Below are 15,980 nucleotides of genomic sequence, written 5' to 3'. Positions count from 1 at the left end.
GGGGGAAATCGGAGGGGTAGACGAACCATGAGAGACGATGGACTCTGAAAAACAAACTGAGGGTTCTAGATGGGAGGGGGGTGGGAGGATGGGTTAGCCTGGTGGTGGGTATTGAGGAGGGCACATTCTGCATGGAGCACTGGGTGTTATGCACAAACAATGAATCATGGAACACTTCATCTAAAACTAATGATGTAATATATGGGGATTAACATAAGAATAAAAAAAAAAAAAGAACACAGCAGGGAGCCACTCCCGCTGGAACCCCCCAGTCAGGTCTAGGTTGTTAAAAGGTTATCAGAGGACGGCAAGGAGAGAGGATTTCTTGAGGAAGAATTCTGAGTGCCATAGATCATGGGGTTTGGGTTTGGAGTAGGGTCCTACCCCCTCACCTCCACCCCTGTGAGAGAAGAGTTTCAAAGTAGCTTCTTAGAGGGGCACCTGGGTGGCTCAGTTGGTTCAGAGTCCAACTCTCGATATTGGCTCAGGTCATGATCTCAGAGTCGTGAGATCGAGCCCCGTGTCGGGCTGTGTCCTAGGCATGGAGTCTGCTTGAGATTCTCTCTCTCCTTCTGCCCCTCCCCCTGCTTGCACTCTCTCTGTGTCTCAAAAAAAAAAAATTTTTTTTTTAAATAGCTTCTTAGAGAGCTTGATATGAGATGTCTGCATGAGGAAGGACAGGAAGGCAGAGTGGATTGGGGTCTGACACTCTCCCAAAAAATCTGGACGGTGAGACATGGGCTGACAAATTGTTTTGGCAAAGAACCAGGAAATCTGCTGCTGTCATCCCAAAGGCAAATGATGTGTGTTCCCCATGGACCACAGCAGGCCAGGAGAAAAGGAGAGCTGGATGGGGTTGTCTTGAGGCCTCTTCAAATAGACCGTCTCATAGCTTCAGCTTCCTTGGGGGTGCAGAATGAGTCACAAGTTACCCGTGAGAATAGGGATGACTTGGCATGAATTGAGGACTACAAGAAAAATGTCACCAGTGATAGGAATCTTCAAAGATCCCGTGAAAGTTTCCTTGTCTGGGCCTACCTGGCTCTGAGAGTGAAAAGCCAGAATATGATGTTACCAAATCAAGTAAAAATTCCCCGCTGCTCTTTGTCTCTTCCCCATCCTTGTCCTTTTTTTTTTTTTTTAAAGATTTTATTTATTTATTTGAGAGAGAGAGAATGAGAGAGAGCACATGAGAGGGGGGAGGGCCAGAGGGAGAAGCAGACTCCCTGCCGAGCAGGGAGCCCGATGCGGGACTCCATCCTGGGACTCCAGGACCATGACCTGAGCCGAAGGCAGTCGCTTAACCAACTGAGCCACCCAGGCGCCCCCCATCCTTGTCCTTTAAGCCCAGGAAGCCCGAAGTCCCAGTTAGCAAGCTGAGGGAAGAGAGGAAAGAAAGTATAAAGAAGCCAACCACAGTGCCTTCCCTGAAGGAAGTGGATCTTCCTGAAACAGGACCCAGGGAGAAGAGACTTAACTCTTGAGACTGGAGTTTGTTACTGCAAGGGATGGAATATTCTATTTTGAAATAAACTAGTTTGGGTAACTTAAAGTGACCACAGGACTATTCCTAAAAGAAAGCAGAGTGCCACAGGACCTACTAAGTTTTCATCTAGTGACAGTGGAAAAACTTCTTTCATTAAAAAAATGAAAGGGTGGCAGGAGACAAAAAGAAAAAAGCAATCTGATGACACATCATACGTAACGCTAATTTAACATACTGGTTAGTTAAGTGCTCACAAATCAAAAATTTAAATTCTTTAGATACTAATACAACCCATGGTGGAAACAAGAACCAAGGATCTAACCCATAATATGCTAGGATTCTACCATCAGACATTCAAACTCCAAAATAGAGGAAGCACCTCTGTTATTTTCAGATCCCTTTGGTCATTTCTGGCTCAGGGTATATCATGTGGCTTCCTTTAGCCGGCCAAGCAGAGAACAGCCTGAGCCTTGGGACGGAGACTGACAGAAGGAAATAGCACCGAAGAACAAGATGTGAAAATTGCTTTGGGGAAATACGTTTAAATTAGGGGTTTGGGTGCAGGCAGGGACCAGAAGCCTGTAATATTTTGGGCACAAACAGAAACAACGTACCTAAAGAACTATTTATTTATATCACATTTGCATCTCTCATCTCTGACAGTTTGTAAGTTTATGTACTATTGTTAGCACTTAAAGGAATATGAGGGCACGTTTGGCAGTCTGAGGAATCCGTAGGAGAGCAGTAGTCATTTTGTTCATTGAGGTAATTGCTCTCTCTTCCTTCACAGCCAGTACTGCTACTATATTTGGCCTATTTGTTATTCTACAGGAGATTTTTTTTAACTTTGATGCTATTTAAAATTTTTCCTCAAAAAAATTTTTTTCCTCAGAGAGCCTTACTCTTTCAATATCATACTTCATAATTCTACTTTTTACTCACATATTCAACTGATTAACATTTATGCCTTAGCTAGTCTAGCTAGTCTATCTAGTTGAAAGACTTTATCATATTGAATGTTAATATTTCTCACAGTTTAGAAAATTCCCTATTGATCCTGTCAAGATAGGTAAAGAGTCTCTAAAGTGACCTTCCATGATTGACTAACCTGCCCCTGCAAAGCTAACAACAGTACTGTGTTACATGTTTCTTTAGGGCAAGGACTTCATTTAAATCATCTTTGTATTTCCAGACTCCGATGAGTGTGCCTGGGAAGTATTAGGTGTTCAATAAAATTTTTGTTAAATGAGTGAAACCAATGCATAAATAATGTGAAATGGAAATCAAGTCCAAAATGGTAACTAAAATTAGGCTTTTCTCCCCTCCCTGATTATATAGTCCAGAGAACTTATTATTAGGTCTAGATTAGGATGAAGAGATTGATGAAAACAACATTTGTTAGGACTCAACCATTATTACTGAAATTTTAATGATAAAAAAAAAGAGATAGGCAAGATTCAGTATATTGACCCCCTAATTCTTGATATGCAAGCCAAGAATGGACCACCTACCTTCTTTTTGTGTCTAACGGAAAACCAAAAACAAACCATTTGAATCTAAGATAGTCTGTCAAATCCAGGTGTTGGTATTCACTTTAAATTTAAGGCCTTGGTTAAGAAAGAAAAGCTGTTGGAACCGTTTATGAAATTTGGATGCATTTTTAAGCATGGCCATGCTTTTTGTTCCAGAAACACACAATGTTATAATACTTTCAAAGTTGACTCATTTCCCCTAGGTGTAAATTTGCTACTTTTTGCCAGAAGTTTGTCTAAGAGAGGTTCATGCAGACAGGAACGTGTGAAGACGTAATGTAGATAACTAGTCTTCAGGGTTCCTGGAAATAGAGAAGGGGCAAGAGGAGAGAGAATACAAGAGCTTTCAGTAAATTATATTTCTGCATACTGACAAACCAAACATTTCACATACACAGGGGAATGTTGCAGGGACACAAAATCTCAAAAAAGTAAGGAATGTAATACACACTAAAAAAAAAGCAAATCTCAGATGAAACAAGGGGCAGGAGTGTTTGTCTGAGACATGGGTAATATCCCATGCTTAGGAAATGAAGATCCACACGGTCTTCAGCGATGTAAAATTGAGAAGAATAAGTCCATCCACTCCTTCAGATCAGCAACATTAAATACATCTAAGTAGCTCTTGGATTTTTTTATTTTTTTAAATTATTTATTTATTTATTTATTTTTTGCTATATTCAGTGGCCCAAAATAAGATAACAGATTGGAAGTCACTTGGGAAAAGTAAAAAGCCCAGTAGCTCATGGTCTGTTTCTGGGATAGTCAATATGTTTTGTTTATTTTGTACCGGGAAAACAGGACCTGAATGAGCGTGGGCTGTGTATATAGATATGAATATGTGGAGGGCAGATAAGTAAGGGCAGCTCCCAGTGATAAGAGTCACAGCGGTGGTGGTTGTGCCCAAGAGAGATGGTAGTGATTGGGGCTATAGGTTCAGAGATGGAGAGCAATAAGAAAGTCCTAAATGAGGACCAAGTCCCAGGCCAGAGCTAATAATACACCAGGCAGACGCAGCCTGTCTTGGCTTTAGGACTAAGTATTTTGGGGGTTTGATTTTCACAGTGCTCAGTAATGTTGCCAAGATTACTCTGGAATAACAGTCAATCAGCACAAACCAAAATGAATGAGATATACTAACATTTTCATTGTTTCTAGCAGATTGGACACTCCCTTTCTCTTCCTGGAAGACCAGTCCCACCCACCATCTCCACAACATCTCCTTGGGTATTCCAGCCTGCTTATAACTACTCTAGCAAACCAACTGATGAGCTAGAGAAGGCAAACAAGAGACTAACTCCTTGGGAAGCAGCAGCGAAGTCTCCTCTTGGTCTAGTGGATGATGCCTTTAAACCCAGAAACATCCAGGAATCCGTTGTGGCAAATGTGGTCTCAGCAGCTAGGAGGAAGGTGCTTCCAGGGCACTCAGAGGATTGGAACGAGGGACTGTCCTATGTTCCTCAAGCCCAGAAGGTGAATGTGAGCGCATTTGCAAGGCAAGAGTATAATGTTGCATCTTTACCTAATAATAATATGTCCACCAACTCCCAATATGGTTCACAGTTGCCATATGCATATTATAGGCAGCCTTCCAGAAATGATTCTGAAATAATGTCCATGGAAACTAGGTCTGATTACTGTCTTTCAATAGCTGATTGCAACTACAACCCACACCCAAGGGGATGGAGGCGCCAAACATGAATGTTAGAAAAACTGATCTTGTGCCATCTACAATAGTAATTTTTAAAATATTCCTTTGTAGGGTGTTTCACTTTTCCGGTAGATTTTGATTCACTTTTGGTCTTGGCTTGTTCTCAGAAGTCATTTATTTGAGTTTGTGTGTGTGTATACATATGCACACGTGAGTGATCTCTTCCTTGTCTGCTCATGATAGAGAATTTCTTTGAGGAAAAAATTCACTTTCTGCATTGATGTGCTGACACTTATATCTAATTCATAATCTTAATTCAATTTATTCCATTAATATGAGGTAGTCTAGGCAACTAAACGCTGCTCATTTAAAGTGAAATTAAGTATTTTCTTCTAAGTGTCTTAGTCTAGGAAGGAATTAACGAAATATGATGCACTAATTGTCATTAGCAGTAACAGCAAGGAACATAACGTGGGAGAAATTTTCAATGAGAGCATGCCATTGAATGATAATTATATAAAAAAAGATTTCCTTGATGTTGTTTTAAACATTTCTCTGAAACACTATCAAAAGTCCAGTGAAATTCAGTTTTTTAGAATTGAAATATAAGTGTTCTCAGAAAGAAAGAAATATTTGACAGAAAGATAATTATACAATTCAGAAGGACTTTTGAGGCAAATTGTGTAATGTATGGGTAATAGAAAGATTTAGGTATAGAATTTATTTTTAATCTATTTAAAGCCAGCAGCCTGAGACAGGAATAGATTCTGGGCTCAGGTATCCTCATTTGTCAAATGAGAAGATCAGATTATTTAATCTCTTATATCCTTAACAGCTCTGATATTCTGAGATTCTCTCATTGGTAGAATGGCCTTTGGTGCATTATTCATTTTTGTTGCTCATCATATAAATGCAGGATTAATTTAGGAGGGGGTTAGGTCATCAGTATAATTAAATGTCCAAAAGGAATTGTTGGGAGACAGGTTTTGTGCTATGTGTTATGTGAAGGGAGGGTTGATGTGAAGAAAAATAAAATTGTTAATGGATTTAAGGAAGTGGTAGATGGATGTGTCTGTTATTATGCAATTGTAGGTCATGACCATTTATTTAGTTACAGAAAACAAAGCCGTCATTAGGATGTTCAAAGGAAGCTGAACAGCTGCTTGGTCAATTTCATGACCCATGCCTTGTTAGCACGACCATGAGACAATCAGACACCTGCTTTTTACTGCCATACCCACGAAGTATTCAGTACAAGGAAAGTCAAAGTATTTAACATCATAAACAAGAATTGAGAGCATTTTAAAATAAAAAAATATTCTGAGTATTAAAATTTTTCTTAGATTTTTTAATGTGATTATTTGGCTTTGTTTTACTCTTTAAGTCTTGAATTTATCATTATAATCGTGTCTTTCACAGAATAAAACTTAAAAAAGAAAAAAAGAAACTCCAGGGTCTAAGTGATCCCTTATCTTGGAAGTAGAAGATTAAAAATCTGAAGAAATTATATGTTCTTTTATTGATGGACCCAACCAGATACTAATTTGTTTAGTTATAAAGAAAAGATTAATACTTCTAAAGTTATATTGTTAAATTCCCTTAAATTTATGTATTGTTAATTCTCTCAAATTATAAAATATAATTATTGACTCCAAAGACTTTCTATGGAATCTTAAAATATAATGCCTGGTATATTGATCAGTATGTCAGCAAATTCTTAGGAATCCCCTACAAAAAGTCTTATTTGCTTCAAATTTTATTATATTGGCTGAATCACTCTAGATGTCAGTGTCTTAAGATAAGGGTCACTTAGCAGAAAAGACTGCCTGGCAAGATCAGATCCTATTTGATTGCTTTTTTTTATAAATGCTAGAAGTGTTTTCCATTATTCCTAGGATTTAATATACTCCAACTCCAGAAATTGGTATATTTGGTATATCTAAAACTTTCACTGGACTCAAAATAAGAAAAGCAGACATTGTAAACTTAAATATTATTATAATAAAATAGCCATCTCCCTCTTTGAATGTACTAGATCAAAATTATCATTTGTGTGACATTATCTGAATTTATTCTAGACATCAAGAGAAAGATGATACATGGCAGGAAAGTTGTACAGTTTTCACTCGCAAAGAAATGAACATCTCATAGTTTTATTAGAAATTGATGTTTCAAGAAGTCATTTGTAGATATAATTCTGAAAAGCAGAAGTGCCAATGTCAAATCATTACAAAACATATTGTAGATATTGAATCTCCAGTTTATTTAAAAATGAGTAAAGTTAGATTGCTTATATTCAAGCTAATGTTTGTGACAGGAGACCTGCCACACTGAGATCGGATTCTTATGGGTAAGAATACCTTATATCTGTAAGATCAAAACAGCATTTTTAGAAGAGCCACATTTGTGAAGATATTTTTCTAGTAGTAGTAATCACATAGGTAGACAGAGTTCCTATTTTACCATGGATTAAAAAGCATGCCCTAAAATGTTACAGTATGCCAGTCATAGGGACACTAATTTGTCACCTTTCTGCCAAATTGAGTTTAAATATCACATCATTGCATGTGTGTGAAGTGTCCGCTATTAAAATGACTTAGATTTTGTCTAATATTTTGAGTTTTATAAATGCATGGGTTCTAGTCCATTTATTTCTGAATATGTTTCTTTTATGTTTTGGCACCATCACTCACACTGAAAAGGGCCACCCTATTAGGGCTCAAGCATATATATGTATTAATGAATTGAAACTTTGGATAAATGATTGTATCAGATAGGCTCAATTATTATATTTAGAGAGGAATTGTAGAAATGTTTAAAGAGAAAGTAGATTTTCACATTTGATTTCTGTTCAAAGTAGAAGTGTCTACATTGTCCACAATTTTCTATTAAAAATGACTATGTTCTCCTGCTAGTTAGACTGACATTTCTGACTGTTTATCCCAAAAGACTGTATTTGAAAGATGCATACTGAAAATCAAAACTGTATTAGTAATAAAAAGTAACTTGAAAATCAACTTAAAGAGTGTTTTCATTTTTCCTTATATTATTTTGAATTAGTTTTCACCCCAAAGAACTGGGATTTGATTTACTCCAAATCCAGAAGTTGATATATATTATATACATTATATTCTTAATTATATTATATACTTTACATTGTTAATCTTATCTACTGCATAGTTTTGAATTTTAGTTTCTATATTATTAGCTTCCAGAACATCAAAAGAATTTCATGCTGATTGGCACCATTTTAACTGTAACACTTAAAAACTTTAGAAAAAACTAAAAATAGGATCAATTTGACATATAAGTTAAGTCGTTTGGGGTCCAAACATAAATTAGTATTATTCTTTATTAACTCTTTCCTTCACAGTATATTGAAAAGAAATATATAAGAATATGTATATATATATATATGTGTGTATATATATATATACACACACACACACACACACACACACACACATATGAATAGCCAATGGTAATATGACTTGATAACATGTTGGTTGTATTTCTGAAGCTGCTGGGGAGAATCTATCATGTTTGTCATTCCAAAATGACTTTGGCTCTTCCTACATGATATTAAACTATCAGCAGGAACGCGAGCTCCCTGTCCTCAAAAATGAGGACTCTTTTAAAGATTAAAATGACCTAAGAGTAGTAACACTATACTGTCTTAAGATGCTAATGCCATAGTGAATACCCTTTTCTCTGAAGAATTCCTAGTGCTTAGCAGACTATAAATTTTAAAAATATACTTAGAAGTAGGTAATGTCATTTCCACATGGAGCTGACAGACAGCCTGAGGCAAGGGGAGTTCAATTCCCTGGCTCCTCACTGGGAAGAACACAACAGAGCTGCTTCAAAACTAGCCAGTTTCTCCGGGTCTACTTACTACCAAAAGTATTTAGTACAAACTACTCCCTTTTCCTCAGAGCTTCTGGAAAACAGCACAATTTATGACTTCTCAAATTTAATAGGACAGTATTTTCCATGAAGGGACATTTCATTATTTATAGCCTTATAAAATGTGACAGTTTATATTTCTAGGAAGGATCTGGCAATCTCTCTATAAAAATTAAGTAATTATAAAAAAGGCATTTAAAGAGGAAATGCCTCCAATGAACCTTGCTGTGGTATTTTTTTATCTCTAAAGTTGTAGTGAAGATTTGCTATATTGTAACTTCTTTCTCCATGACTTTTCTGTCACCAGGTCATGAATTTTCTCTACTCCCATCTTCCCCAAGAGGAAAAAGCTTCATTCACCTCTTCAAAGATTTTAAGATTTATATTTCTTTTTCTTATGTCAAGTTTTTATTTAAATTCTAGTTAGTGAATATATATGGTAAAATTCCTTTCATGTGTAGAATTTAGTGATTCATCACTTACATATAACATCCAGTGCTCATCACATCACGGTTTATATTTCTTACCTGAGAGTCTGAAAAAGCTTTATAAAGCATGACTGCCTTACCATGATGATTTGAATATGTGTGAGGTTTGCCCTAAATTACCAAATAAATTATAATGGAGTATGTTGTAAGGACCAAGGGTGGGCCATCCCCATGATGAGCCACTTTGGCATGAAGATTATTTTGAGTTAAAAGCAAACAAAACCCAGCAGATTCAGGAAAAGCTCTTTACCTCCTCCTCAACTGCCCAAAAAGAATTTAGGTAAAGAACCCACTCCAGGAAGAGATTGATCACCACAGTTAACTACATTATAATATGAATGGGTGGGTAAACAAGGAGGAATTTAGCAAAATCTGTTTATTAAAACTCCTATGTCCCATTGTTTCTGTATGGCCCAGTGAACATTTATTTACCAAACATTTACTCTTTTTCATCTTCCTGTGAATATCATTCCTTCCTTTTGAAGTCCCAAACCCCTACCCCCATCTCCTAAGGTCAGAATGACAAAATACTTCATTTTACCTGTCTCTGGAATTTCATGCCTGTGTGAATTTCTCTCATGTATGAAATTAAATTTGATTTTCTCCTGCTAATAGGTCTCATGTCATTTTGATTCTTAGTCCAACTAGAAGGACTTTGAAGGGCAGAGAAAATTTCTTCCTCCCTGACAATGTAGACAAAGGCAAAATCTTATCTAAGCTCAAAGTGCCTTTGAAGAACCCTGTCTACACACTATGAACATTTAGAGGGAGAGATAGGATTCTCCTTAGCCTTTCTTCAACACTGCCTTTTCTAGAAAAAATTATTTATTTATACAATTGAGCTATAGGTGTATTCTTCAGGGATATTTCCTCAACAAGGTATAGTGCATGTGTTGGGAAGTAAAAAGCCATCCTTAAACTAGGGAAGGGACACTGCACTGCCCCTATTCCCACTTCTATGAAGCAACCATTTTCAAAGCAGTGTAAAAAACCAAACCAGGGGGTGCCTGGGTGGCTCAGATGGTTAAGCGTCTGCCTTCGGCTCAGGTCATGATCCCAGGGTCCTGGGATCGAGTCCCGCATCGGGCTCTCTGCTCCTTGGGAGCCTGCTTCTCCCTCTGCCTCTCTCGCTCTGTCTCTCATGAATAAATAAATAAAATCTTAAAAAAAAAAAACAAAAAACAAACCAGGGGTGCCTGGGTGGCTCAGATGGTTAAGCTTCTGCCTTCAGTTCAGGTCATGATCCCAAGGTCCTGACATTGAGCCCTGCGTTGGGTTCCCTGCTTAGCGCAGAGCCTGCTTCTCCCTCTCCCTCTGCCATTTCTTCCACTTGTGCTCTCTGGCTCTATCTCTCTGTCAAATAAATAAATAAAATCTAAAAAAAAAAAAAAAAAAAAAAAAGAAAAGAAAGAAAGAAAAAGAAAACCAAACCAGAAGTCAGCAGAAGCTTTGCAGCTCCTGGGGTTAATCCCTGACCTATCAGGACTAACCTCTTTCAAGAGATTGGCTTGGTTGTTTTGCCTGTTGATCTGCATGATATTCATACCACAGCTTTCTGCCAGACTAGTACATAGGACAGGGAAGAATAATATTTTAAAAATAAATAAATAAAGGGGAGAGGGTTGCATATTTTCCCATAACTTGGTATTATTTGGGCCCTTATGCCATTTAAATGTCTCTTTGTCTTTGAATTCAGATGATCTCTCTCTGATTTCTATCTACAATAACTACAGCTCTGATCATTAGCAATTACAAAATGCCTATAATTTATTGAAGTTGATAATTACTAGCAGGCTGAGAAGAGGAAAAAGAACCCTGATTTTGTGATAAAACAGCCAAACTTCAATGTTCAGCTAAGCCAAGCCCCATGTCCAGCATGAATTTGAAAAAGAAAATAACCAAAAAAGAGGGCAGAGGTTTCATGTCTCATAGTGTTCTCCAGTGGCGGTGTCTGAAAATCATTTCTTGTGGAGACTCAACTGGTTCTTCCACAATACGCTTGATTAAGCAAAGTATCTGGGTTTCTCATTTGTATAAAAGGGAAGACATTGAGAAAGAAATAAGATTTTTCTGTTCCAGGTCTAAAATGCTATCATGTAGAAAAAAATCAGAGGTAGGAATAAATTCTGAACTTTCAAAAGAATTTGTTACAGATTTTTATTTCACCATTACCCTGCTATAAAATTATTCTTAAAACAAAGCACATTAAAAGAGGTCCATTCCAAGATCAAAAAAAAAGGGGGGTATGTGTGTGAATTTTAGCCATAAGTATGAAACAAATATCTTTACTACCATGAAGACATTGACATTTATGGCACAGATATTTCCATTAAACATGTGCAATGCATTCATTTTAAGAAATCTCCCTTTAGGGGGCACCTCAGTGGCTCACTCTGTTAAGCATCATCTGACTCTGGCTCAGGTCATGGCCTTGGGGTCCTGGGATCAAGCCTGGTGACTATCAGGCTCCCCACTCAATGGGGAGTCTGCTTGTCCTTCTCCCTCTTCCTCTGCCCCTCCCCCCTGCTCATGCTCTCTCCCTCCCTCTCTCTCTCTCTCTCTCTCAAATAAATAAATAAAATCTTAAAAGAAAGAGAGAGAGAGAAATCTCCCTTTAGGGGAGATCACCCATTTCCCCTTAGTTATTATTATTTAAAGTTAACAATAACAACATTGGGGCTTTCATGAAGACATAAGAATTAAAGTCAGCAGGTAATGCTTGTTCTGATTTTTAATTTCTCTGACAAGGGAAAACATTAAATTTTATCAGCATGAGCAGCCAGTAGGTTTAATTAACATTAAATGACATTTCTGTTGCTGCCTTGGACTTTTTTCTTGGCACAATGAGTATATCTAGAATTGGATTTAAAGTGGCAGCAAACTCAAATCCTCTCCCCAAGTGGAGAGCTAATGTAAATAGGCTCACCACAGTCTATGGCTATAGACTCTTTGCAGTTTAAGAATAAAGTCCTAGAATGGAGACTGGTATGTCCCAATCGGTAGACCCTTAGTAATTCTTCTAGAATGTATTACTTTTGACGGGCATATAAAGCCCTTCTATTGGCAGCTCCAGAAACTACTGTTAAGGGGAGATGGATTCATTCATTTATCAAACAATCAGCAATCCTTTTTCCTTTATCACTGTGCCATACCCAATGTTTGATGTGGGATATATTAGTGAATAAAACGTGGCCTCTGTTGCCAAGGAGCTGATAGTTCTAAGAGGGTGAATAGTATAAGGGACAAGAACAATGATAAGATCATACAGAGTATTTTGAGATGAGCAAAAATAATTCAACCTTAAGTATGGGAGGGTCCTCACAGAAGGCTTTCTGGAAGAATTTATGGCAGAGTTGAATCTTAAGACTGAGTAGGAGTAACTGGTAGAGGTGAGTACAACCAAGAGCGAGGCCATTCCAGACACCGGGGTGTACTCCAGGCAGTTCTGTGTTATCCCTGGATAATAAGGTGAGAATCAGAAAGCAGTGGGTTTTATCCTACTAGGAAGGTTAAACTTTTTTTTTGGTAAAAGGCCACTTAGTAAATACTTTGGGCTTACAGAACCATATGACTTCAACTCAACTCTGCAAAAGCAGCCATGGCTAATATGAAATGAATGAGGGTGGCTTAATAAAACGTTATTTATGGACATTGTCATTGGACGTTCCTATAATTTTCACAAGTCATGAAACAGTCTTCAAAACTTTTTTCAAGTAGTTAAAAATGGAAAAATTATTTGTAATTCACTGTACAAAAATTGGTGTCAGGCCAAATTTAGCCCCTTGGCTGTAGTTTGCCGATTCCTGCCATAGGGCAACAATGGGGCACTATTAAAGGATTTTAAACAAGGAATTGGCATGATCCAGCCTTCTTGGTAGGAAGTTTATTCTGGCAGCACTGGGGAAGATAGAGTTGAGAGGGCAGGACAAGGGGAAGGGAGGACACAGAGCTGTCTAATCTTCCTGTGTGAAAAGGCAGGCATGGTTCGCCTGCTAGAACACTCTGTAATAAATCATCAACCTTAAACTACTCCAAAGTGTCCCTTCCCTTCCTTATTACTACTTGCCCCTCTCTTTGTCACTGTGCCTCCTCCTCCCATCCCCATCCCAAGCACACACTGTGGCTGCCAGCTGGCCTCCTCCTTCAAATTCTCCCAACAGAACAGATAAGAGGGAATTGTGTTGAAAAAGTCCCTCCCAGAGGCACCTGGGTGGCTCTGTCATTAAGCGTCTGCCTTCGGCTCAGGTCATGATCCCAGGGTCCTGGGATCAAGCTCCACATCGGGCTCCCTGCTCGGCGGGAAGCCTGCTTCTCCCTCTCCCACTCCCCCTGCTTGTATTCCTTCTCTCACTTTATCTCTTTCTGTCAAATAAATAAATAAAATCCTAAAAAAAAAAAAAGAAAGAAAAGAAAAAGTCACTCCCAGCAACTCACTTCCCTAATTTCTGGGAAGACAGTGGTGGCTGAGTGAGTGCTAGGATGACCCAACCTTCCTGCAAGCCACCAATATGTGTTACAGATGTGGTCACAATCTTTGCAAAAGTTATTTTCTTGTTGACAAGAATAGCAGTCTTTTTTTTTTTTTAATTTGCATTTGACAGATAAAGTGATGCCATCTCAGAAAACTGAAATGATTAGCTTCTTTTCCTGTACCATAATTGAAGACTTTATCCTTTGCTAAATAATCTGAATTTCAAAGCATTTAAAATTAGACATGTCACAAAAAGGCCTTGAAACAAAAAATTATTTTCAAGAGATTAAAAACTAAAATAGGAATATCTTAGGAAAGTTTTCAAAATTCACTGTTCTGTGAAAGGGGGGTATATGCCAAACAACCTCCAAAGGTCGAAAGAGCCATAGGATTGAAGAAAAAGGCTGGCAAATCCAGCTTGACAAGAAATGGTATATGAAGGCGATTTATGGACAGAAGTGTGTCTTCAGTAGCTGCAAGACCAGTAGATCTCCACAATCTCAGATCTCAACAAATCCACCTCCCATAAGACCCACTTTTATAGCCCTGGAGGCTGGGGAGTATGTGCTGGTAGACCACCTGGGAGGAGAGGTTTGAGAAGAGTTGTGTGTCATAGTCACATCTCCAAAGCACACTGAGCAGGTTATACCCCAAGGATGTACTTAAAGCTATGGTTAAACAAAAAGCACATGTGTGTGTTGGTGGGGGAGGAGGACTGTGCTCAAGGCTTCAGGTCATCAAGTAGTCATCATGGCAGATTTGTCCAACATGGCATCAGTCGGGTTCATACACTCACAGACTATTAAAATTGGAAGGGGACCTAGTGACTGTGTAATGAAATACAAGAGGGACTTAAAAAAGCCAGAATGAGTACCAGGTTCTCTTTTCATTCAATGTTGTGTTCTTTCTTCAAAGAACTGTTTACAGAACTTTTTTTTTTTTTTAAAGATTTTATTTATTTATTTGAGAGAGAGAGAATGAGAGAGAGCACATGAGAGGGGGGAGGGCCAGAGGGAGAAGCAGACTCCCTGCCGAGCAGGGAGCCCGATGCGGGACTCGATCCAGGGACTCCGGGATCATGACCTGAGCTGAAGGCAGTCGCTTAACCAACTGAGCCACCCAGGCGCCCTACAGAACTTTTTTTAACCCAACATCTGCTAGATTTAAGATGACAATATTATCCTACCTTTGGTACAATGCCATTTTCAAACATTAGTGTTGTTGTATTATTAATTTCATTTTAAGCTCTTAAGGCACTTGATTTTTATAGACCCGAGCCAATGTCATGTTGTTCCAGACATGACCCATGTCAACATCCCCCCCTCCCTTCCTGTCTTACAGACAGAGGTGATGTCACTGGCAATGGATGGGATAGTTTTATGTGGCACTATGTCATTATCTCCGTCCTGAAATCCTTCCAAAATGTAGAAACATAAAGTGAAGAAGAACATAGTAATGGAAGATGTATAATAATATGTACTTCTAAAAGAGTAAAGCAGAAAAAGCCAAGTGGACTACAATAGTAACTCATTCTAACTAAAGCAGCTATGTAATCTGGAAATTGCCAGGCTATTATACCCACACAAATAGTTCAAGCTCAAGAATGATGTGAAAATCTTTTGACAGGATGATATGTGAAAAAATTATGACAAACAGAAATTTGTAAGAATTTAATGATTGTTGATTTTCAAAAACAGAAAAAATCTTAGTGTCCTAAAAACCAACAATTCTAAAAAATAAAACAAAAAAATAAAAAACCAGACCCTTCTGCCACATAATCTTGTGACCTACTGTGACTTCATCATATATGTCTCTCTATATGAAGCTTCCTAAATCCATCAAGGTGGAGATTTGCACAGGAGACTTAATTGTTGCCGATCTACTTTCATAGAATTATCACAAATCTTATTTACATAATCGAGGAAAAACTTAAGTAGAGATTTATTTGAAATAATTTACCTGAATTGTTATTCTCATTTACTGCATTTATCCAATCACTCATCAGGAATGTATTATGAGCTTTTTAGGTGGTAAGCTTTCTACTAGTAGTAAGAACAGTGATGACGGTGATGAAGGTGGTGATAGTGGTGATGGTGGTGACAGCTACTCTTTTTTTTTTTTTATTCTTATGTTAATCCCCATACATTACATCATTAGTTCGAGATGAAGTGTTCCATGATTCATTGTTCGTGCACAACACCCAGTGCTCCATGCAGAATGCGCCCTCCTCAATACCCACCACCAGGCTAACCCATCCTCCCACCCCCCTCCCCTCTAGAACCCTCAGTTTGTTTTTCAGATTCCATCGTCTCTCATGGTTCGTCTCCCCCTCCGATTTCCCCCCCTTCATTCTTCCCCTCCCGCTACCTTCTTCTTCTTCTTTTTTTTTTTTCTTAACATATCTTGCATTATTTGTCTCAGAGGTACAGATCTGAGATTCAACAGT

General features: G+C 38.1%; 1 protein-coding gene and 1 long non-coding RNA gene across 3 annotated transcripts in view; one reads left to right on the top strand and one right to left on the bottom strand.

Moving 5' to 3' along the window:
* The window catches only part of SYNPO2 (synaptopodin 2), a 148,932-nt gene extending 141,246 nt beyond the window's left edge, over nt 1–7,686 (top strand). Inside the window, exon 5 of one of the 2 annotated variants that reach the window (XM_081812933.1) lies at nt 4,177–7,686. In XM_081812933.1, the coding sequence (XP_081669059.1) occupies nt 4,177–4,719 (543 nt within the window). In that variant the 3' untranslated portion in view covers nt 4,720–7,686. The remainder of the gene's footprint in view (nt 1–4,176) is intronic. The other variant, XM_081812934.1, reaches the window with a different exon arrangement.
* Nucleotides 1–15,980, bottom strand: part of LOC115943400 (uncharacterized) — a 438,133-nt gene that overhangs the window by 357,852 nt on the left and 64,301 nt on the right. The window lies entirely within an intron of this gene.

Source organism: Leptonychotes weddellii, chromosome 2, assembly GCF_054177405.1.
Source record: "Leptonychotes weddellii isolate Sample4059 chromosome 2, ASM5417740v2, whole genome shotgun sequence".
Classification (NCBI taxonomy): domain Eukaryota; kingdom Metazoa; phylum Chordata; class Mammalia; order Carnivora; family Phocidae; genus Leptonychotes; species Leptonychotes weddellii.
Note: the sequence above shows the minus strand (reverse complement) of the source record. Positions and strands in the feature narration are given on the sequence as shown.